Source organism: Ranitomeya imitator, chromosome 10, assembly GCF_032444005.1.
Source record: "Ranitomeya imitator isolate aRanImi1 chromosome 10, aRanImi1.pri, whole genome shotgun sequence".
In the NCBI taxonomy this organism is placed as follows: Eukaryota; Metazoa; Chordata; class Amphibia; order Anura; family Dendrobatidae; genus Ranitomeya; species Ranitomeya imitator.
This window is the reverse complement of record NC_091291.1, coordinates 113,545,725-113,569,944: the sequence shown is the minus strand read 5'-3', so window position 1 is coordinate 113,569,944 and position 24,220 is coordinate 113,545,725. Positions and strand designations below refer to the sequence as shown.

Here is a 24,220-nt window from a genome sequence, read left to right as displayed (position 1 = left end):
TCCAATGAGCGTCGTGCACCTGTCACGTTCGCTGGAGCAGCAGGAGAGTAGTGCGCATGAGCGGTATTCAGGACGGAAAGCAGGTCAGGGATTTTAACTCTTACACAGCTGGAGAGTATTATTATCGGTGCTGGTGGAGCAGATAGTGAGTGTGAACGGAGGCAGACGGGTCCTGGCGGTTATATTGGGATTCCAGGTCCTCTGTGTAGCTGGAAGGAAAGTGCTTGAGGCCAGTTGTCATTTTATAGATGGCCAAAGTGAGGATGTCACCTTGTAAACAGTCTGCAGACTTCACACAGCTACTTACAGAATGATTTATTAGTAGTCGTGAGTGAGAAAAACTAATCAGACCTCTAAAATTCCTTCAGACCCCAAGCCGCACCCCTGATTAAGACTCCAGACCCCTAAATTTAAGTCACACCCTGATCTAGATCCCTGACAATGAATTACACACATGACCAGACCCTTATGATTAATTGCTCCTCAGATCAGAATGGAAATATCGATCAGCCTCCCGACCAGACCCCCTAAAATGATTAAGACCCCGGACCAGAATGGAAAATTACAATCCGGACCCTAAAATTATTCAGATCCCAAAACAAAGACTGGACCTCTAAAATTAATCAGACCCCAGACCAGTGTCCATAAAATGAATGAGACCCCAGACCAGGGCCTTAAAGTCATTTAGATCCCAGACCAGAACCCAAACCAGAAAATCAGTCGGAACCAAGACCCTAAAATGAATTAAACCCCAGACCTAGCAGCTACAATTAATCAGGCCCCTAAAATTAATCAGACCCCAGACCAGTTTCCATAAAATGAATGAGACCCCAGACCAGGCCCCTAAAATGAATTAGACCTCACACCAGCTCCTAAAAGTAACCAGACCCCAGACCAGAACAGAAAATTAAATCAGGCCCCTAAAATTATTCAGATCCTAGACCCCAGAATAAATCAGTCCCTAGACTAGACCCCTAAAATTATTCAGACCCCAGACCCAAAACAAATCAGAGTACAGACTAGGGCCCTAAAATTATTCAGACCCCAGACCAGGCCCCTCAAGTTATGTAGATCCCAGATTAGACTAAAAAAAAAAGCAGACCCCAAACCAAACTGGAATTAATCACTCGAAAATCAGTCGGAACCTAGACCAAGCCCCTAAAAAGAATTAGACCCCAAACCAAGCAGCTACAATTAAACAGTCCCCTAAAATGAATTAGGCTTCATACCAAGCCCCTAAATGTAATCAATCCCTAGACCAGGCCCCTAAAATGAATCAAACCCCAGACTCCTAAAATGAATCAGACCCAAGACCAGACTCCTAAAATTTATTAGACCCCACACCAGGCCCCTAAAATGAATTAGACATCACTCCAGTTCCTAAAAGTAACCAGACCTCAGATCAGAATGGAAAATTAAACCAGGCCCCTAAAATAAATCAGACCCCAGACCAGACCCCTAAAAGGAATCTTCATTTAGTTCCTCGTGCCATCACGTGTGGTGTGTAATCCAATGTGACATTTATACTTTTGCATACTCTATTTGGCACTTCTACATGAGAATTAACCAGCCTGTGACATTTGGTAGCTAAATATATATTTTTTTTACAAAAATAACTTTCTTTTTGGGTTACTACATATATATACTTCTCTGTGACATTTTGTGATGCAGCTGCAGTGCAGTTTAGCGCAATCTCCACCAGGGGGTGCTGGTGAGGGAAGTGAGGTTGCACACTCACAGCGTAACAACACTGAGCAGCAGCACAGGTAACGACAGAGTGATCAGACGAGCAGAGTCAGAAACTGTCAGGAGACAAAGTACCAGAGGTCACAGCAATGCACGTAGTCAGAGACAAGCCAGAAGTCAGAGCCAAACAGGAGCGCGGTATCCAAATCGTGAGACGTAAGACAAAGTCAGGGTTCAAGCCAGAAGTCAAAGCCGGTCAGGGAACGAGGTATCAGAGACGGAAAGCAAGAGGCGGGGTTCAGAGATCAGACCGATTCATACACTCTAAGGAAAACCACCAGACGAACACTATGTCAGGGATAGGGAACGGGTCTCACACAAATACGGGAAGTCAGAGGGAGAAGGATCACCAGGGTATACGGGTCAGCTGCTCTAGCCTGGAAGCATGAACTATCACTGACGCTGGCTAGCAGACTGCAGAGGACTGAAAAAGCGCAACCAGGTCCAAAACAAGGCAGAGGGGGTTAACCCCCACATGACCAGTCCAGAGAGAGAATAGTAGAAAACAAACTCCAGGACTGGATCATGACAATTGTTACCTTCATTCCACCCTTTGCACATATGCATTAGCACTTTAGCCTTCTACTTGATGAATATGGCCACCAGTAGTTATCTGCTTGAGTAACTTGTCCTACCAGCCATCATTATGGTCATGAAACTATTCTGCCCAGCTGTCACACACGCACGCACGCACACACACACACACACACACACAATGTTCTTGATTCTATTCGGTTTTGGACTTCCCTTTCTTTGGATTAGTATATGATTTTGGATGTCTCCTTATTTATAATCGTGGTCATTTTTTGGGTATAGACTTTGTGCAAAAATGCTGCAACTTCTTAAAACGCTGTAATTGATATATTAGCTGCAAACATCTGGAAAACCCAAAACGCAACGATAAACAGTAAAAAACAAATCAAACAAGCACATAAAATCTGTCAGTAGGATGAACAATCCTAAGCCTTCTGTATGGCCATGCAGGACATAGAAAGCTGAATAAAATGAGACCTTGATATCTGCGATCCGATGTTTTATTGCAGAGAAATCCACGTTTTTCTTAATATGTAAATGAGCTGTTAAGATCTATGGGCCGGACGTAGATCTCCACGAGAATCTGCCCCCCAGAGCTTATAAATGAAAGGGGGTATTACCAGTGTGAGACATGTAGATCAGGAGAGCGGGCTGTCAGTCGTTTCATGTCTCACATTGGTAACGTTCTCTTATAAGCAGCTCTGGAGGCAGATTCTCGGGGAGATCTATGTCCGGCCCATAGATCTTAACAGCTCATTTACATATTAAGAAAAACGTGGATTTCTCCACAATAAGACATCGGATCGCAGATATCAAGGCATCATTTTATTCGGCTTCCTATGACCTACAGGCTCAGGTGGGTTGATCTTGCTGACAGATTTCTTTAAAAAAGGCACCAATTAAAAGAAAAATTTGGTGTAAATAAAAAAAAAAAGCTTAAAACTTCCCAAAAATTAATGAATCAGGCTCAGAGGCTTTCGCGCATACTGATTACTTCCAAAACTCCATTTTTCTGACTATGGTTCAACGGTTCTGTTGATATTACGGCCTGTGGGTTCTAAAGTGGGGGAGAGAGTCTGATCCCCCGCCATGTGACGTCCCCCGGCCAATCAGGCAGGGGCGCAGTAATTAGCACTTTTTAATCCCTTTCATCATAAAAGACATTTTTTTAATTCTTACATAATTGGGGCTAGATATAACAGTAATTCTGTGTCTTTACAAGTCTCGCCCCTTTTTCCTTCCTCTGCATTACTTTGTCTATCGCTGAGTAAACTGAGAATCGGTCAGCGAGCTCGCACCGGCAGAGAGTCTGTGACGCTTTTATAGATTTTTCTGAGTTTCCGGTTATACTTCTGACCACAGATCACATCCAAACTGAATGTGCCGGGGGGAAATAGACCCGTAAAAGCCAAACGGTGCAATTTTTTTTTTTTTAATAAAACCCAAAGCAAAAAATTTAGCCCCAAATCCATGCATTTAAGAAATATAAAGGTATAAAAAAAATATAATGTCCCCACACGTGAACTGCCCCTTTATTTGTGCAGTCGCCTTTAAGACCAGAAACCTGCGCAGCCTCGTAGGACACGAGGAGCCCGGAGAAATCGATGATCAGGGTGCGTCCGGCGCTCGGCTGCTCTGGTCTGCCGGTGGGCGGGGCTAGTGACGTGTAGCTTCGGGAGCTCTCGGCAGTTCCGATTCGGACAGGAGACGACAGGTACGAGCGGTGCAGGCCTCTGCCGTTACACAGGCCGGTGTCCGCGCACGTATCGCCCCCGCACATAGCGCTGCGCCGCCGTACATCCGTATCACACGCCGTCGCGCTTTAATTTCACGGGTAACCAACCCTCGCCCTGCCTCGTCGGCATTTACCTCACGACAGGCGGAAGTGAGTTGGTCGGCGCTGAGGCATGCCGGGAAACGTAGTCCTGTGTTGTAACTTCGAACATTGTAAGAATGTACCGGAAAACTACATTTCCCAGATGCCATTGCGCGTTTTCGGAAGAAAAAAAATCTTTCAGCGCACCGTGTTCTGTGTGAATTTTCCGGGTAAGGCTGGTGCGATGTCGGGGAGATGTCGTCCTGTTGATGGGGGGGTTTAGTTGTAGAAGAAGGGGGTCGTTGTTTCTGACGTCTGGTTATGTGGCCCAGCTCCACTAGCCACCCTACTAGCCCCTGGTGACTGTGCTGTGCTCCTGTGGGTGATGGAGGCTTTTTTTAACACCTTATTGACCTTCAAGCTGACACTTCCTATTATTTTGCTTGTCACATGTGAGGTCGTCCATGTTTCTTGGATACCGGTCAATGTCGTCGCCCTCGGAGTCCGTGGTAACGATTCACAAGTTGGTGCTTTTTTTTTGGGGGGGGGGGGGGGTCGCTTCTAAATATTGTTGGTATAAAAGGGGGGAAATTAACTCTTAAAGGGGCCATCCAGGCTTGGAGGGATGCAGCTGTATTCTGGGAGGTCCGGTTACCGAGGCAACCGCCCAATGTCCGGAGAGGGTCCTACAAGTTGGTGCTTTTTTTAGGGGGGGGGGGGGGTCACTTCTAAATATAGGTGGTATAAGAGTGGGGGAAATTAACTCTTAAAGGGGCCATCCAGGCTTGGAGGGATGCAGCTGTAGTCTGGGAGGTCCGGTTACCGAGGCAACCGCCCAATGTCCGGAGAGGGTCCTGCCCCGGGTACAGGACTAATTAATAAGGGCCTATGCACAGTACTTCCTGTTCCGGTGTTTTCCTTGGCAACGTTGTGAATATTCCTCGACGATCCCTTTTTATAAAGGGGGTTTACAGTTTATGTAAATTAAACTTAAAGGGGTTGTCCACTATCTTTGCGAACATTACAACCAGTAGGAGTCTTTCCGAAAGAATGTATTCCGGTGGTCCCAGCTAAGTCACCTGACCTTGCAGCCAATCAGTGGCCTCAGTAGTCAGGTGACTGGGGCCCTCATCGCTTCTGAAGCAAGGGAACCTTCGGGTAAGTCGCCGGCTCTCCTTTTTTATAGATCCCTACTCTTCCTAACAGTTTCACAAGTAACGGACGATCCCTTTAAATATTCTGAGCGCCATCAAATATTTTGTTTTTAATTTCTCATCCTTTTTGAGATCTGTTCTTCATTTTGGACGAATAAAAGCATTTCAGAACCTGAAAAAATGCTACAGAGCCAGTCTTCTCACAGCTGAGGATCTGCTACAGTTGTATCCTGTTATACAGTCATGTTCTAACCTGGACGTTATTTTTTTTTTTTTTTACATATTTGGATTTTGCTGCGCATTCAGCATCCAGAATACAATGCAAGCAAACTGGGTTGTACAACAGTGGAAAATGCTCCCCCCAGATTTGGGGGCCGGGTGCGAGATTCACCTGAGAAGTCGCTATGTGGCTTGTAAATACCAACTGATAAGTGCCCACGAGCCATGGATCCCATAAGCTCCCGCACCCCATGCAAATTACTATTTAAGGGCCCGATGGGCATTTGCGCAGAACGGGTCCATGTGCAGCATTTGAACTGTTCTTGCAGAGGAATACGTTTTATTTTGTGCATGAACTTCTCCTTCTCTTGTTACATTGGTGGCCAAATAACCGAGGAAGTTGACTTGTATCCATTGCTGTGGCCATAACAGGACAACCGCACCATCCACCCCGCGGATCTGGGCTGCAATGAACAAGATTGCGCTACCCACGGCGAGATTTAAAGGAAGAGGAGCCGTGTCTGCACCTAGGACATGTAACAGGTCTGGACCTGTCCAGTGGACACTTGAGGACTGATTTACATAATATAATAATTACGTAATTTTCAGGAGTCTGTCATTGTGTTGTGAAAGCGTTCTTCTAAGAGCTTGAAGCAGGTTCCCTTTAAATTACCCACTGTCACCGATTTCTTCTTTTTTATTGCTGCGGATTGCCATTGCAATATCCGTGCTGGTTTGCTTATAACGTACCCTAATTACACTGGACTCCAGGCGGACACCTCTCCCTACACTTGTGCATTGTAGAGGATAGTCCGTGTGATGTGCATCACTGGGGATAGCCCTGTCTGCATACCCTGTTGGCAAACTGTGCTGTGAGGCTGTCAGTACAGGCAGTTTGTCCCTGGATGGGACCGTGGATTGTCTTTGTTGCAGTTGGATGGGAAAAGTGTGGGAATAGATTCATACAATAAGAGGTTCTGCAGATTTTTTTTAAAGGGGGCTGTTGCCACTGTCTGACAGGAGGTGAGCGGTACTAATGACATTGTGGCCACCCATACCTGCCAACATGTGGGCACGACTGTCAGTTATTGTATATTTATCCCATTCTGTAGCGGCACAAGTGTACAATACCGGCCGGTATCGGATGTCATGTGCGCCGCCTCTCGTCCACCAATGAGGAAGCGAGTGGTGCTGGACAGCGCCTCTTTAAGGTTTTCTTGGGACTTTAACATTCGTAGAATATACCATTAATATCTGATTGCCAAACTTTAGAGCCATGTGATTGCAAACAGGAAGATAACCACTCATTGGTCAGGATGACACCGAAGAGGCCAGAGAGCAGCACAGCATCGTCGATTCGACCCCACTAATGACATGTCTGCACTCCTAAGGGCACAGTCAGACGGCCGTAGAAATCAGACAGCAATGCTCAGACTGACCGGCGGCTCTGCCCACCTGAGCATGGCAGCTGCACAGAAACATATGAAGGCGGGAGAGCCGCTGTCCAGTCTGTGTACTTCGGTCCGACCTCTGTCCCATTTATACGGCCGCCTGACTGCGCCCAAAGGGTGGCCGGGTTATCGGTGTTATTGTTATAGAGACCCTCTTTAAGAAGCTGCAGAATTCTCATTATTCATTGATTTCTCACATTTCCTTAGCAGCTGCATTGACCATGTAGGACCTGGTTGTGCAGAGTCCTCGCTGTCTGCGGTGGCCATGTTCCCATTGATTTTTATGGCATCCTTAATTGAAGAGGAAGCAACTTGGGCAGGATGTGGAGGATCCACTATGGCCCCAGTGATCCTGAGACCATTCACAATCTTGTGGCTGGGGCAGGTCACACAAACCGCTTCAGGTCTGGAGGGGCAAGAGCTACATGCCTTGTCTCACTAGTGTCAATGGCTTATCCATAACCACCTTCCAACCATAATTAGTCAGCAAACTTATCTTCCTGGTAAAGAAAACACCGCATCCTGACGCGTTTCTCCCCCTACTCAGACGCACACAAGACCTGATGCCATGCAGTCTAAATAACAGGAGCTGATCGAAGCCCCATATCTCTACTCCCCTGATGAACTCCTGACTTCACCTGTAGTGGGGAAATGCGTTGGGATGCTGTGTTTTCTTCACCAGAAAGATAAGTTTACTGACTAATTATGGTTGGGAGATGGTTATTTATCATCAAGATTTAGAGAGAAAAAAATTTCGGTGAGGCGTTTATTAGAATGCCTATTATGATCATGTCGGCTCGATATGCATAGTGAGCCTTTTCTGACAGTGCTCTTGAAGTGCCTCTAGTTAGTATGGTGACATTTTCTACATATATTTTGGCTTGTAATACTCCCAACGGTGATAGAAAAACCTATATAACAGGTTGGGTCTCAGTAGGTGGCAGGTACACGGCAATCGCTGATTCATGGCCATTTATCAGCTCATCAGACTTGTGACCCGATCAGCTGGAGCAATGCCATCTCAGATCCTGATAACGTTCCTTGCCTGCACTATTACCTACATCCGGCCACAGATTGGCAGAATACGGCCCGTCAACAGCGGAGTAACTTGTGAAATGATAGTATGGAACCGAATCTATTAACGTACTTTTTTTATCCTGTTCGGTGAGAGACGTCGCCCTGACAGAGGCCAAGAGGACACATTTATGGTCTCTATGGGGTGATTGTAAGTGTAACTCCTGGTCGGTAAATGAGGCCTACCTCTCCTTAGGGTATGTTTCCAGTCAGTATTTGCTGCGGATTGATCGCTGTGTACAGCCGCAGCGTCCAATCCGTAGCGGCCAGATGTTACAGCATAGTGGAGGGGATTTTATGAAATCCCATCTCCACTATGCGTGCAGGGATGCCTCCGGTTTCCCGGCATAACCGGACATGCCGCGCGTCTTTCCAAACTGCTGCATGTCAATTGTACTTGCGGAGACGCTCAGTTTCCGCAAGATAAAAATCACCGTCCTATGTATAGGATGCGGTGATTCCGCATGGTTCAATGAACACATGTGGAATCACCGCGCGTACAAAAGCCGGCAGCGCTCTGGACAGAGCTGGGTCCAGAGCGCTGCCAATCCGGACCTTGGCAACATTGCCTTAGGATCGGATTGGAGGGGGATACCACCCGGCACCCGCACTGATTAGCTAGTCCCATGGTGGCCGGAAGTAAATCTGCTATACGGTGATCGGGGCTGTGGTGATTTGGCCCCGTACACTGCTTACTTCTGGATTAGCATGTTGGCCTAAATTCTATGTTACTGTGTAAAGCAGGACCTGCAAACAGTTGAGATGTGAGGGTGTCTGTTGCCAGACAACCCCAATGATCTGATGTTGACGATCTCTCCTTGACAGCCCCTTTTAAGGCAAAAACGACAAATGAGACCCTGAAGAAGTCACCCTGATGAGTTAACACATTTAAAGGGTTTAATAAAGGTCGATGCCCTACCGAGCAATAATTGCAGTCCTTACGTGTGATACTATAAAATCCTGGCACAGAGCAGTGACGTGTCTCCTGTCACACCGGGCTGTCTTCACATGCTGTCATATCAACTACTTCCATCCAGTTTCACTTGTAAACCTCACGTGGTCTCTCTCCAGTGCTGACCTCAGCGTGGTGCCAACCTCAGCATGGCACTGACCTCAGCATGGCACCGACCCCTAGGGTCAAGAGACACTGGCTTGTCTTGTAATTGATAAGCAAGGTAAAGTAGTAACATTCAGCACCTATGGAACGAATTAGTAGTTTAAAGAATCGGGGTCTGTGATGGACTTAATGCTGCCTGTGGTTTGGGCAGCATGAAATTGACCGCTGCCATTTAGAGGGGTAATTTAGCCAACTACTACAATGATGGAGGTGTGCTTGTTACAATGGAGAGGGAGCAGCGCTCACTAGTAATATGGCTGCTGCAGAGCCAGGAATCTCGCCACACAAATCGATAATCCACAACCTAAGGATAGGCTATCACTTTTGTAGAGCTGGAGATCCCTTTTTTTTTTTCTTTGCAAAGATGCACCTATGGTTGGCCTCACACATCCGTGTTTTTACAATCTTGAGTACCCCCAGCAGTGCACGGAACGGCTTTGGGTTTCCTGACCTGAACTAGTCTGGGTTGGCTCTGATCTCGTACAGACTCCAATACATGGACAAACCGGCCCAACAAGAAGTCTGTCGACTATTCCTGAACGCCATCAGAACTCTGATTACAGCTCCGGGATAAAATATCAGCCCTAAATCTGGGTCAGTGCAAGATTTGCAATATCTTATTCTCAGCTGCTAAATGATTTATGCAGATTAATGCTTCATATAAACTGTAAACGGGGCCCGACACATGGACCTGCCCTCTAATATATGGAGATTGCTCTCTGCCGGTACATTAGCCGACTCGCATTGTGACTTTCCAAAATGAGCTGCAGTTTCTAGCGCCGGCGATTCTTGTCGGTCTGGTTCTCGGAGATCACGCCCAGATTTCATTCCTAACTTTCGGTGACAATTTGCCAGCTCTTTGTTTGCATGATATCTTTTTTGCATCCATATTATTTGAGAAACATTTCAAGAAATGTCACAACTGTTTGATAACACTGTGCAACGTATGATGGCGGCAGATCATTACACAGCGGATGTAGGACCCTGTACAAGGATTGACATCTCCCATCACCATGTAAATGAAATATCCTTTTTCCTTATTGTGCGTCGCTGTGGAATAAGCGGGCGCCATATCCATATATCGTGTCCGTCGGGCTGTAGATACGTTTCTAGTGATATGTAGATAAGTGTCGTCTACATAAATCCTGCACTGATGATTTCTCAGATTTCCGACCTGAATTATATTTAGCTGATATCATCCAATTGTGTTTTTCCAGGAACAGAATGTCAGAAGGCGACAGCATCGGAGAATCCGTACATGGCAAGTCCTCGCTGGTGTACCGCTTCTTCTCCCGGCTAGGGCAGGTATGGTGCTGATCCCCTGTTTTGTAGTTTTCTCTGTCACTTTCTGATGTACGTTCCATTTTTAGTAAAGTGAGACGAGTTTCCACCATGATTAATCTGCCTGTAAACAAGAAATGTTTTTTGCAGATTATCTCGCAGTATCTGTTGAATGTCAACGTCCTCTATGAATGATGTCACAAAGAATTAAGACCCAATGGGTCACACATTATGTTTTTGATGGCTATTACGGTCCTGCACTCAGCGCTATGTTTCCCACCTGGTACCAGTCAGTGGAGTCGTCGGATGCTGCCGCTGCCGGCCGTGCAATGGATCCAGCACATCTTTGTCTCGTGTAATAAACCGGATCCCAAATGCTGATATGGACTGTCTTACCGCTCGGGACGGGTGAGAGAGGTGCAGTTCCCAGACGAGGGGTACATTCACACATGGGTGTGTGGTCTGTAAGGCCACGTTCAGTATTTGGTCAGTGTCTGACATCAGTATTTGTAAGGCAATAACAGGAGTGGGTGATAAATGCAGAAGTGGCGACGTGCTTCTATTAGGGTATGTGCACACGTTGCGGATTCCATTGCGGATTTTTCCACGTGGATTCTGCAGAATCCACAGGTAAAACGCCCTACATTTTACCTGCGGAATTCGCCTGCTTTTTTTACACCTGCTGATTCCTATTATGAAATAGGTGTAAAACGCTGCGGAATCCACACAAAGAATTGACATGCTGCGGAAAATAAATTAACAGCGTTTCTGCGTGGAATTTTCCGCAGCATGTGCACTGCGGATTTTGTTTTCCATAGGTTTACATGGTACAGTACAACGCATGGAAATCCGCTGCGGCTCCGCAGGGCCGAATCCGCTGCGGCTCCGCAGGGCCGAATCCGCTGCGGCTCCGCAGGGCCGAATCCGCTGCGGCTCCGCAGGGCCGAATCCGCTGCGGCTCCGCAGGGCCGAATGCGCTGCGGCTCCGCAGGGCCGAATGCGCTGCGGCTCCGCAGGGCCGAATGCGCTGCGGCTCCGCAGGGCCGAATGCGCTGCGGCTCCGCAGGGCCGAATGCGCTGCGGCTCCGCAGGGCCGAATGCGCTGCGGCTCCGCAGGGCCGAATGCGCTGCGGCTCCGCAGGGCCGAATGCGCTGCGGCTCCGCAGGGCCGAATGCGCTGCGGCTCCGCAGGGCCGAATGCGCTGCGGCTCCGCAGGGCCGAATGCGCTGCGGCTCCGCAGGGCCGAATGCGCTGCGGCTCCGCAGGGCCGAATGCGCTGCGGCTCCGCAGGGCCGAATGCGCTGCGGCTCCGCAGGGCCGAATGCGCTGCGGCTCCGCAGGGCCGAATGCGCTGCGGCTCCGCAGGGCCGAATGCGCTGCGGCTCCGCAGGGCCGAATGCGCTGCGGCTCCGCAGGGCCGAATGCGCTGCGGCTCCGCAGGGCCGAATGCGCTGCGGCTCCGCAGGGCCGAATGCGCTGCGGCTCCGCAGGGCCGAATGCGCTGCGGCTCTTTATACTTTTCCTGATTGTTCCACTCCTGGTTTTAGCTTTCAAATACTGATGTTAAATACTGACCAAATACTGAGTGTGTGAACATGACCTAAGACTTACACTAATCCCATTCATGCATCCGTGGTTTTTGTTATTTCGTTTATGAATCCCCATGCCTTTCAGTTTTTGCAAATCTTGTGTATGGGGACCTGTCAAAACCAGTTTTTTAACCCCCTTTTTTATTTTTTTTTGTATTATAATTTATTGCTTAATGACAATGGGACAAAAATGGTCACTTTATTGCTTTACTCTTTTTTTTTTTTTTTTTTTTTTTTTTTTTTTTGATAAACAGATGAGGAAAATAAAAATTGGATGCAAATTAGACATATGGGAGGAAAAAATGGTCGAATTTTGATGCACATAAAAAAAAAAAACAAACACAGAAAAAGATGTGTGAATGCAGCCTAAGGCTATGTCAGACAAGCGTTGCAGTTCTCACCAGTCACGCCTGCAGCTCCATGCTATGCACCACGTTGTGCAGCTACGTGACATTAAAATTATAACAGTATCTACTGTAAAACTGACCAAGATTAGTGCGTGCTGTGATTCCCATCACTTGTGCCCAAACACGTGGGGTCCAATTCATCAAGACACTTGATAAATTCAGCGCATCTTCTCCTGTGCCTCACCAGAAATCTTACTCCTGCCACGGACTGGATTAACATTTCAGGTTGCAGAACTGTTGGTGAATGTGACTGGCAGGCGCCACCACTCCCCATCCTGCCAACATTGGTGGAGCTGGCCAGGATTGGTCTGAAAACGCCAAAATTCTCAAAGTTTTTTTTTTTTTTCTACTTTGCGTGGAGCTAACATTTTGCCACTTTTCAAAAGTTTGAATCTGCTTCCTTGACTTTCATTGGTCAGAGTGCTGTCCGTGTGCGTTGTGGTATACGGAGAGCGTGATGGAAAAGACAAGAGTCTGGACAGGTTGCAACCCCGTGACTGTTCACTGATGGTAAACTGGACAGCCACTTTGATAGTGCAGTATCAGTATGGCACAGTAGGGTGCTCCAGGTGTCTATTCCTGGGAGGAGTCAGATGTCACTCTTCCTATAAGGTCTCTTTGGAGATGCAGGGCTGACATATTTTGCCTCATACAGTACAGACCAAAAGTTTGGACACACCTTCTCATTTAAAGATTTTTCTGTATTTTCATGGCTATGAAAATTGTACATTCACACTGAAGGCATCAAAACTATGAATTAACACATGTGGAATTATATACTTAATTTCAGTTGTTTCACTTTTTTGTTATGTCTTATATTCTAGGTTCTTCAAAGTAGCCACCTTTAGCATTGATGACTGTTTTGCACACTCTTGGCATTCTCTTGAAGAGCTTCAAGAGGTAGTCACCGGGAATGGTCTTCCAACAATCTTGAAGGGGTTCCCAAAGATGCTTAGCACATGTTGGCCCTTTTGCCTTCACTCTGCGGTCCAGCTCACCCCAAACCATCTCGATTGGGTTCAGGTCTGGTGACTGTGGAGGCCATTCCTTGTGTTCTTTAGCCCAAACAAGTCTCTTTTGCTTGTTGCCTGTCCTTAGCAGTGGTTTCCTAGCAGCTATTTTACCATGAAGGCCTGCTGCACAAAGTCTCCTCTTAACAGTTGTTGTAGAGATGTGTCTGCTGCTAGAACTCTGTGGCATTGACGTGGTCTCTAATCTGAGCTGCTGTTAACCTGCGATTTCTGAGGCTGGTGACTCGGATAAACTTATCCTCAGAAGCAGAGGTGACTCTTGGTCTTCCTTTCCTGGGGCAGTCCTCATGTGAGCCAGTTTCTTTGTAGCGCTTGATGGTTTTTGCCACTGCACTTGGGGACACTTTCAACGTTTTCCCAATTTTTCGGACTGACTGACCTTCATTTCTTAACCCCTTAGCGACCGCCGATACGCCTTTTAACAGCGGCCGCTAAGGGTACTTAAACCACAGTTAATTAACGGCGCTGTGGAAAAAGTGAATAGCGCCCCCCAGAGGCCGATTTTCTCTGGGGTCTCGGCTGCCGTGGGTAGCCGAGACCCCAGAGAACATGATTCGGGGGGTTTTTAACCCACCCCGCATTTGCGATCGCCGGTAATTAACCGTTTACCGGCGATCGCAAAAAAAAAATAAAATACGCGATCTCTTTTTAATTTCTCTGTGATCGCACATCGGAGGACAGAGAAAAGGGGTCCCAGGTAGCCCCCCAATACTCACCTATCTCCCCCGATGCTCCTCGTGTCTCCCGGTGGGCGCATGCGCAGTGCGCCCGCCGGCCGGCCCCGCGGGAATCTTTGGGGTCTCGGCTGCCGGGGGTAGCCGAGACCCCAAAGAGCATGATCGGGGTCGGTTTTTTTGTGCCGACGGTCCGCCAAAACACAACTGATCCAGTGCACGACGGACGCGACGTGTGGCCATTTGTCACGATCAGTCGGCAATACAAGTCTATGGGCAAAAAACGCATCCTGCGGGCACATTTGCAGGATCCGTTTCTTGTCCAAAACGACGGATTGCGACGGAATGCCAAACGACGCAAGTGTGAAAGTAGCCTTAGGGTTAGGGTTGGGGCTAAAGTTAGGGTTAGAGCTGGGATTAGGGTTAGGGTTTGGATTAGGGTTGGTATTAGGGTTAGGGTTGGCATTAGGGTTACGCTTGGGATTAGGGTTAGGTTTGGGATTAGGGTTAAGGTTAGGGTTGTGATTAGGGGTGTATTGGGATTAGGGTTAGGTTTGAGGTTAGGGTTGAGATTAGGATTAGGGGTGTGTTGGATTTAGGGTTTTGATTAGGGTTGACATTAGGGTTGTTTTGGGGTAAGGGTTGTGATTATGGTTAGGGTTAGTGATTAGGATTATGGATCAGGTTGGGATTAGGGTTAGGGGTGGGTTGGGGTTGGAGCTAGAATTGGGGGGTTTCCACTGTTTAGGTACATCAGGGGGTCTCCAAACACGACAGCCAATTTTGCGCTCAAAAAGTCAAATGGTGCTCCCTCCCTTCTGAGCTCTGCCGTGCGCCCAAACAGTGGGTTACCCCCACATATGGCGCATCAGCGTACTCTAGATAAATTGGACAACAACTATTGCAGTCCAATTTCTCCTGTTACCCTTGTGAAAATAAAAACTTGGGGGCTACAATATCTTTTTTGTGGAAAAAAAAAAATATTTTTTATTTTCACGACTCTGCATTCTAAACTTCTGTGAAGCACTTGGGCATTCAAAGTTCTCACCACACATCTAGATAAGTTCCTTGGGGGGTCTAGTTTCCAAAATGGGGTCACTTGTGGAGGGTTTCTACTGGTTAGGTACATCGGGGGCTCTGCAAACGCAACATAATACCCGCAGACCATTCTATCAAAGTCTGCATTCCAAAACCTCGCTCCTTCCTTCCGAGCTCTGCCGTGCGCCCAAACAGTGGTTTACCCCCACATATGGGGTACCAGCATACTCAGGACAAATTGGACAACAACTTTTGGGGTCCAATTTCTCTTGTTACCCTTGTGAAAATAAAAACTTGGGGGCTAAAAAATCTTTTTTGTGGAAAAAAAAAAATATTTTTTATTTTCACGGCTCTGCATTATAAACTTCTGTGAAGCACTTGGGCATTCAAGGTTCTCACCACACATCTAGATAAGTTCCATGGGGGGTCTAGTTTCCAAAATGGGGTCACTTGTGGGGGATTTCTACTGTTTAGGCACATCAGGGGCTCTCCAAACGCGACATGGCGTCCGATCTCAATTCCAGCCAATTCTACATTGAAAAAGTAAAACGGCACTCTTTCTCTTCCAAGCTCTGCGGTGCGCCCTAACAGTGGTTTACCCCCACATATTAGGTATCGACGTACTCAGGAGAAATTGCACAACAACTTTAGTGGTCTAATTTCTCCTGTTACCCTTGTGAAAATAAAAATTTGTGGGCAAAAAGATCATTTTTGTGTAAACAAAAGCGATTTTTTTTTTTTTTTATTTTCACGGCTCTACGTTATAAACTTCTGTGAAGCACTTGGGGGTTCAAAGTGCTCACCACACATCTAGATAAGTTCCTTAAGGGGTCTAGTTTCCAAAATGGTGTCACTTGTGGGGGGTTTCCACTGTTTAGGCACATCAGGGGCTCTCTAAACGTGACATGGCGTCCGATCTCAATTCCAGCCAATTCTGCATTGAAAAAGTCAAATGGCGCTCCTTCACTTCCAAGTTCTGCGGTGCGCCCAAAAAGTGGTTTACCCCCACATATGGGGTATTGGCGTATTCAGGAGAAATTGCATAACAAAATTTATGGTTACATTTCTGTTTTTACACTTGTGAAAATAAAAAAAAATGGTTCTGAATTAAGATGTTTGCAAAAAAAAGTTAAATGTTCATTTTTTCCTTCCACATTGTTTCAGTTCCTGTGAAGCACGTAAAGGGTTAATAAACTTCTTGAATGTGGTTTTGAGAACCTTGAGGGGTGTAGTTTTTAGAATGGTGTCACACTTCATTATTTTCTATCACATAGACCCCTCAAAATGACTTCAAATGTGATGTGGTCCCTAAAAAAAAAATGGTGTTGTAAAAATGAGAAATTGCTGGTCAACTTTTAACCCTTATAACTCCCTAACAAAAAAAAATTTTGTTTCCAAAATTGTGCTGATGTAAAGTAGACATGTGGGAAAAGTTATTTATTAACTATTTTTTGTGACATATCTCTCTGATTTAAGGGCATAAAAATACAAAGTTTGAAAATTGCAAAATTTTAAAAATTTTCGCCATATTTCCGTTTTTTTCATAAATAATCGCAAGTAATATCGAAGAAATGTTACCACTAACATGAAGTACAATATGTCACGAAAAAACAGTCTCAGAATCACCGGGATCCGTTGAAGCGTTCCAGAGTTATAACCTCATAAAGTGACAGTGGTCAGAATTGCAAAAATTGGCCTGGTCATTAAGTACCAAATTGGCTCTGTCACTAAGGGGTTAAAGTAATGATGGCCACTCGTTTTTCTTTACTTAGCTGCTTTTTTTCTTCCCATAATACAAATTCTAACAGTCTATTCAGTAGGACTATCAGCTGTGTATCCACCAGACTTCTGCACAACACAACTGATGGTCCAAACACCATTTGTAAGGTAAGAAATCCCACTTATTAAACCTGACAGGGCACACCTGTGAAGTGAAAACCATTCCCGGAGACTACCTCTTGAAGCTCATCAAGAGAATGCCAAGAGTGTGCAAAGCAGTCATCAAAGCAAAAGGTGGCTACTTTGAAGAACCTAGAATATAAGACATAATTTCAGTTGGTTCACACTTTTAAGTATATAATTCCACGTGTTAATTCATAGTTTTGATGCCTTTAAATGAGGTGTGTCCAAACTTTTGGTCTGTACTGTAGTTGCACGGCACTAAATCCATTGCATAGGCTAACATCCCTACGAGTGAAGTCAGTGGTGCTGATCACTAAACGCCTCCATACCCATTGGATGGAAGTAGATTTTGGTGTGGCCATCCATCTGATGTGTTTGGAGATCTCTCGATTCTCCCCGACAGATATCAAAAGAGCGAAGGATCGGGCAACTGGAATTTCAACTCCTGAGAGCAGCAAAAGGATCAGGAGACCTCTCTCCCCTTTGAAAGCGTAGGTTCTCAGAATTTAATACCTATGCAAAAATGTAGTGGCCGTGCTCCGGAACCGAGCCGTGATCCGTCACCCATCTTCACCGGTGTGTTAGCCATGTTTATTACTTCCTGTGATGACAATGAGATAACTGCTAACTCTTCTCCCCATGCTGACAGTACAGGCTGAAAACGGGGAGAGTAAATTTCAGGTTGGGGGATGGTGTAAGATGCTGTCATTTTTATTGTGAAGGGAGCCGGCATTCCTGTGTAATCTGACACTGGGCGATTGCTTCTCGGTGAGTCCACCGGGCCACAGCCAGTCCTGGATATTCCTGAGCAGCCGCCCTCTTGTCTGGCTTTAGGCCCCTTACATAATAGACCTGCCGATATCTGCAAGCTCACAGCTGAGTGCGGGGTCTGATTTTCGGACTTTCGTTCCTTTTGGTCACATTGAGATAATCCGCCGCCATCAGAGGAATCTCTCGTGGTAAAGACAGAAGCGCTCTGCAGAGCAAGTACTCCGGGGCAGCGCAGAGACCACCTCCCGTCACTACAGATCAGTCTTATTACAGCAAGTTGTCAGCCAGACGCCTCTGTATATGTCAGATCCTTGCGTCCGTCCGTCTGTCCTTATCTCTGTAGATAACGCTCATCCCGTCCGTCTGATTTTTCATGGCGCTCGCTGCTCCTGATTATCCGCGTCACTGTCCTGCAGCGCTCGGATTATCCACTACTATCGGGAAGGTTCCAGAATGGCTTCAGGCTGGGAATAAAGAGCTGTAAATTGTTCCACAGTTCTTAGTCTATTAGCCAAATACCAGACTTAAAGGGGTTTTCTGGTATCTTAAGAAAATAGGCTGCAAAGAGGCATAGTATAAAATAAAAGCCATACTCGCCCTAATGTCTCCAGCCCCTCCGCCAGCCTGTGTCCGATCATCTACCGGCCATACACATGTGGACTCTTCGACATCATCGGAATTAAAAGGGCGACTGTAGGTTACATCTTTATTTTATTTAACTATTTCTTTTTTTTAACAATTTTCTCCTTTGTGGATTATTTTCTACAAATGTTAGAAATCCATTTAATCGAAGGTAAAAAGTTAAAAGTGCCATGAAGGAAGATAGATTTATTTAGGTGCAGGGGGGACCCCAAGCTTTCTAAACCTGGAGAGTCGCGTACAGCCGAAATATGGTGACGAGTCACATTCTACGCAAAGAAATTGTAGACGCTCCCTGTACGCTGCGTCAAGTGTTAGTTATTTGAGTGCCACCTTATAAGCTGGTAATATCCCCCCCCAAGTACCTCAGATAACAAAATGCCGCCTTAGTTTATGTTAAAGGGGTATTCCCATCTCCAAGATTCGGTCCCAATATGTGGTAGGTGTAATATTAGGCAATATATCCAATTAGAAATGTAGTATAGTTCTTCTGATTCGCTATGTCACTTTCCCCATGTGCAGGGCATTACAGTAGCTTTAGGTATCCATGGTTACGACCATTCATATAATGACAGTTGCTAGTCGTAACCATGGATACCTAAAGCTACTTCAATGACCTGCACATGGGGTGACATGCATGCACGCACGCACCACCATAGGGTGAAAGATTGGCGCTGGCCAGAACGGGCAGCAGTGTGCCCTGCCGGATGCACGAGCCATCACGGCAAGCGGCTGACTACCCGAGAGCCAACTCCTATGAGCTGCTGGGACGTTGAGTATTGCAGGCAGCCATTAATCTGAATTGAACGGATACGTGAGCAGGCGGAGTCCTCCAGAGCGAGGGACTCTGCCGGAATAGGACTTGGAGAAATAGTGCCGAGATGAGACAGCGGCTCCAATGATCTCATGGAGTGAACAGTCAGCATTGTCCTGTCGTGGTGGCGCTACCATACATCTCGCGTCTAGTATAGTCCACATGTACATCTTTACAGGATTGTTTTGGGGGTCCTCTACCCCATCGGGTTAACACTGTTTTGCTTGGGGGGGGGGGTTCACTATTGTGGCTCGTATAGTCCTGACAGTGTCTGTACCCTGATAACGGAGCGGCGCTGGAATGGGACTTCATTACAAGGAACTGTTTCATCCTGTTTGTGATGTTTTCCTTGGCGTGCTGGTGCCGAGGGGACCTGTCTACGATAAGTTATCCATATCTAGCATTTGGCTCTGTAACAAGTCGCCGATTCCTCTCCAGTGTTGTTTAGAAATGCCGCATTACATCCCCCTCGGAATCGCTTCCAGGTCTGCGCTCTACAACTCCACATGGGAAGGAGATCAATAAAATGCGTGACAATGTGCAACTTCTTACACTTCTTGTCTTTTATTTTGCAGTTCTTCACCGTTCCAGATCTGTGTACAGTAAAGCATTGCATTTGTGTTTCAGATTTACCAGTCATGGCTCGACAAGTCCACGCCGTACACAGCCGTGCGATGGTTGATGACCCTCGGTCTAAGCGGTCTCTACATGATAAGGGTTTATATACTACAGGTAATTTCTCCTTCCTTTTTTTTTTTTTCTTTCATTAATATATTTATAACCTGTATAATATAGTCATTTTTTTTTTTTCCTTGTGCGGCAGCAATGGATGACTGTGATGTAATCACTACTAATTAGTGGGTGATATTTCGATCTATTTTTTTTTTTTTTCCCCAGGGTTGGTACATAGTAACGTACGCCTTGGGTATCTACCATCTAAACCTCTTCATAGCATTCTTGTCTCCGAAGGTAGACCCGTCCTTAATGGAAGATTCAGGTACGGTGTAACGCTGCTTCTCCTTCGTGTCCGTTCAATCTCTGCAATAAATGGTTGGCAAGTTTTGTATTTTAAGGCGTTGGGTTTAGAGCCGTGCTAAATGGGTTTCCCAGGCTTAAAGTATTGATCCCTATTTCGTTGATAGGTCATGCATATCAGATTGGTAGGGTGGCAGGTGATGGACCCCCACCAACCTGCTTCTTACAAGCTCCTTCGGCGGCCGTATGTAAACGGGACACTGCTCTGTACCCTGCGTACTGCCACGGCGCTGCAGCTCAGATCCTACTGAAGTGAATAGGGGCTGAGCTGTAGTACCCAGGAATGGCCACTACACGGCGTAGAGAGCTGCGCTGTCCCAACTGTTCACATCTGGCTGAAGGCAGCAGCTTGTTGTTGGCGAGAGGACATCCATATTGTAGCCTGAAAAACCCCTTTAATTGCATTAGATGACTTCTGTTCTGCATAAACGTTTTATATCTGTCTTATTTTGTAGATGAGGGGCCTTCCTTACCAACAAAACAGAACGAAGAGTTTCGTCCGTTCATTCGGCGACTGCCAGAATTTAAATTTTGGTGAGCGCTATTTTTTTTTTTTTGTTTTTTTTTTTTTTTCTCATGAAAACGTCTACGTGTTGTGTTTTTTTTTTTTTTTTGTTTTTTTTTGTTTTATTTTGTTTTGTGCAGTTCAACAAAAGATCACCTTAACATGTCATCTACCGTAAGGTGGTTGGCTAATTTAGAATATTTTTTTTTTTTTTTCTCTTTAAAAGGCACATAATCCTACAAAGGTATTCATCCTTTACCCTAGTTGCTCAGTAGAGAGCCGCCCGCTGCCAGTGTCTAGGCCGTGTGACTGTTGTAGAGCTGAGGTTTGCCATTTCAGTGATGGCGGCCATGTGATTTGTCCACCTGAACATTTTCTCGGCTACGTCCCCTTCTGAGCAGGATGCGGAGTCAGAATCTGCTCTGTCTGCACATACGGTAAATGCACTGAAGCTGGGTCAGGCGGGTAAATCACACGGCCGCCACCATCGTGTACGTTAGACTAGAGTCCCTCTTTTGAGCAGCGGTTGGTTAATACAAGTACCGGTTCAGGGTTATGGTCTTTTGGAAAATATTGAGTCATTACTGCATATATACAACATAAACAGTTGTGTCAAAAAGTGTTTGCCCCCTTCCTAATTTCCTATTTTGCATGTTTGTCACAATTAAACTGTTTCAGATCACCAAACAAATGTAAATATTAGACAAAGATAACACAAGTAATCCCAAAATGCAGTTTTGAAATGAAGGTCTTTATTTTTATGGAGGCTTTTAGAACATTTAAGCTCATGCCACAGCATCTGAATTTTGCTTATGGTCAGGACTTTGACTAGGCCACTCCGAAGTCTTCATTTTGTTTTTCTTAAGCCATTCAGAGGTGAACTTGCTGTTGTGTTTTGTGTCCTTGTCCTGCTGCATAACCAATGTGCGCTTCAGCTTGAGGTCACGAACAGACGGCCGGACATTCTCCTCCAGGATGTTTTGGTAGACAGCAGAATTCATAGTTCCATTTACCACAGCAAGTCTCGCTGGTCCTGAAGTGGCAAAACAACCACAGAACATCACACTACCACCACCATATTTTACTGCTGGTATGATGTTCCTTTTCTGAAATGCTGTGTTACTTCTACACTAGCTGTAATGGTATATACACCTTACAAAAAGTTCAACTTTTGTCTCGTCAGTCCACATACTATTCTTCCAAAGGTCTTGGGGATCATCAAGATGTTTTCTGGCAAAACTGAGACAAGCCTTTATGTTCTTATTGTTCAGCAGCAGTTGTAGTTTTGTACTCTGCCATTCAGGCCATTTTTGCCCAGTCTCTTTATGATGGAGTCATGTCCACCGACAACTGAGGCAATTGAGGCCTGCAGTTCTTTGGATGTTGTGTATTCTTTTGTGACTGCTTGGATGAGTCGTCGCTGCGCTTTTAGGGTAACTATGGCCGGCCGGCCACCCTTGGGAAGGTTCACCACTGTACCATGTTTTTGCCATTTCTGGATAATGTCTCTCACTGTGGTTCGCTGGAGTCCCAAAGCTTTTCCAGACTGATATATCTCAATTACTCTCATTTGTTCCAAAATTTCTTTGAATCGCAGCATGATATCTAGCTTTTCAGGGTCTTTTGGCCCACTTCACTTTATCAGGCAGGTTCTATGTAAGTGATTTCTTGATTGAGAACAGGTGTGGCAGTAACAAGGCCTGGGTGAACCTAGGGAATGTGAACTTCACTTCCCAAAGATGTGATAAATAACGGTGGTTTATGTTTTAAAGGGGGTGCAATCACTTTTTCACACAGAGCCCTGGAGGGTTGGATTTTTTTCCCTTAATAATAGACATTCATTTAAAAACTGCATTTTGTGATTACCTGTGTTATCTTTGTCTAACATTTACCTTTGTTTGTTGATCTGAAACATTAAAGTGTGACAAACTTGCAAAAGAATAGGAAATCAAGAAAGGGGCAAACGCTTTCACACAACTGTATGCAGGGGTCTCCTCCTGGGGTGTATGTGCGTGTCTCTGCAGTCTATATGTATCTGAACTGCATTTCCTTTGTTCTCTCCAGGCATTCGGCTACTAAGGGTGTGGTTGTGGCCATGGTGTGCACCTTCTTTGAGGCATTCAATGTTCCAGTCTTCTGGCCAATCCTGGTCATGTATTTTATTATGCTTTTCTGCATCACTATGAAGAGACAAATAAAGGTAAGGTTTTCGGCTCGCCGTCCTGTTGCTTGCGCGGCTGTCTCCTTCCGTCCTGGAGGCAGTGCGGTAGTGGTGACACGGCTGGGGATATAGTACAGGTTCTGGAAAGTCTTTGGATCCAGCATAAGTGAACAAACCTGTCAGCGCTCGTCCATGAGGACGACTTGCATCCAGTGCGGATGCTTGCATCTCCTGCTCTCCAAGGCTTTGATACAAAGTATGGGCAGCGGACACCCTTCACTAACAAGCCGAGAAGATTTTTCAACACATTATTTCCTTCTTAGGCCAGGTTCACACGAGTGCGTTTCACGGCCTGTATATAGACTGACCGCAGGTTTCCCAACCCGAATTCACACCCCCATAGAAGCATTAATTGGGGTCGGGAGAGTCTCCGCCGCTGCCACACCGGGCATTGTAGTCTATTCACGGACGATTTGCAGCATCGCACTAATTTCTGCACTTTTTGTCTTGCAGCACATGATTAAATACAGATACATCCCATTCACACACGGCAAGCGGAAATACAAAGGAAAGGAAGAAACCGGGAAGCCATTTTCCAGTTAAAGAAACTTGTCACCTTCTTTATGACTTTCTTATGTAAAAATTAAACAGAGGAAAAAAAACAGGAAAAAAATAATCAGTTTTGAGCCATTGTAACAATGCCTTTTTATCCATGTAAGCATAGGTGATTTTAAAGAGACCTAACAGATGTAGGCGACCGAGGACGCTCTTACTTTTCCTCTACACGGTCTCGGTCACCGTCGCGTGTATTGGAACCAGACATCCGGGCCGCTAAAGAAGCAATGCCATCCGCACATTGTGGGGCGGCCATTGTCAGGCTTGCACTAATACTTAGAATATATGTCCCCCGTCATTTGTGTCCAGAACTGACCCACAGTGTTTTGATCAATGCTGCCCGATGTCAGTCATGGCTGCTCCTCCTGTAAGAGGCCGGTCCGCCGCCGGGGATTGCAGGCTGGCGTGGCTCATACTACTTTTATCATTTCTTATTAAATATTCGGCACTGTTTGTTACCATTTATTTATTTTCTTTTTTCTGACCCAATTCTTGCAGCACTTTCATGAGAGAGATTAAATGACCAAATGAGATTTAGGCACGAGTCTGGATTAGGCAGAGCCCATTCTAACGGCACCTAGTGCGCGACGTCACCTTGTTACCCAGGTTGTACCCCCGTCCTGTAAAATCCACCATAATGCATGAG

The 24,220-nt window shown here is 46.0% G+C and overlaps 1 protein-coding gene across 3 annotated transcripts; it reads left to right on the top strand.

The window, feature by feature from the left end:
- The first annotated feature begins 58 nt into the window (after positions 1-58).
- On the top strand, positions 59-24,027 carry RER1 (retention in endoplasmic reticulum sorting receptor 1). 3 transcript variants are annotated; one of them, XM_069741582.1, is made up of 7 exons: positions 59-83; positions 10,329-10,416; positions 19,886-19,990; positions 20,156-20,255; positions 20,749-20,827; positions 22,863-22,998; positions 23,473-24,027. In XM_069741582.1, exons 2-7 carry the CDS (start codon positions 10,336-10,338, stop codon positions 23,560-23,562), a joined length of 591 nt encoding a protein of 196 aa, XP_069597683.1. In that variant the 5' UTR covers positions 59-83; positions 10,329-10,335; the 3' UTR covers positions 23,563-24,027. The 3 variants fall into 3 exon arrangements, with proteins under 3 accessions (XP_069597683.1, XP_069597681.1, XP_069597682.1); XM_069741580.1 differs by lacking the exon at positions 59-83 and adding an exon at positions 3,859-3,994; XM_069741581.1 differs by lacking the exon at positions 59-83 and adding an exon at positions 4,237-4,326.
- Positions 24,028-24,220: the final 193 nt, after the last annotated feature.

Bases quoted from the DNA above. Each gene is read 5' to 3' on its own strand.
- RER1 (XM_069741582.1), top strand. From the start codon at position 10,336: ATGTCAGAAGGCGACAGCATCGGAGAATCCGTACATGGCAAGTCCTCG. The intron at 10,417-19,885 runs GTATGGTGCTGA...TTTGTGTTTCAG, and splicing joins TCTTCTCCCGGCTAGGGCAG to ATTTACCAGTCATGGCTCGA. The intron at 20,828-22,862 runs GTGAGCGCTATT...TGTTCTCTCCAG, and splicing joins CTGCCAGAATTTAAATTTTG to GCATTCGGCTACTAAGGGTG.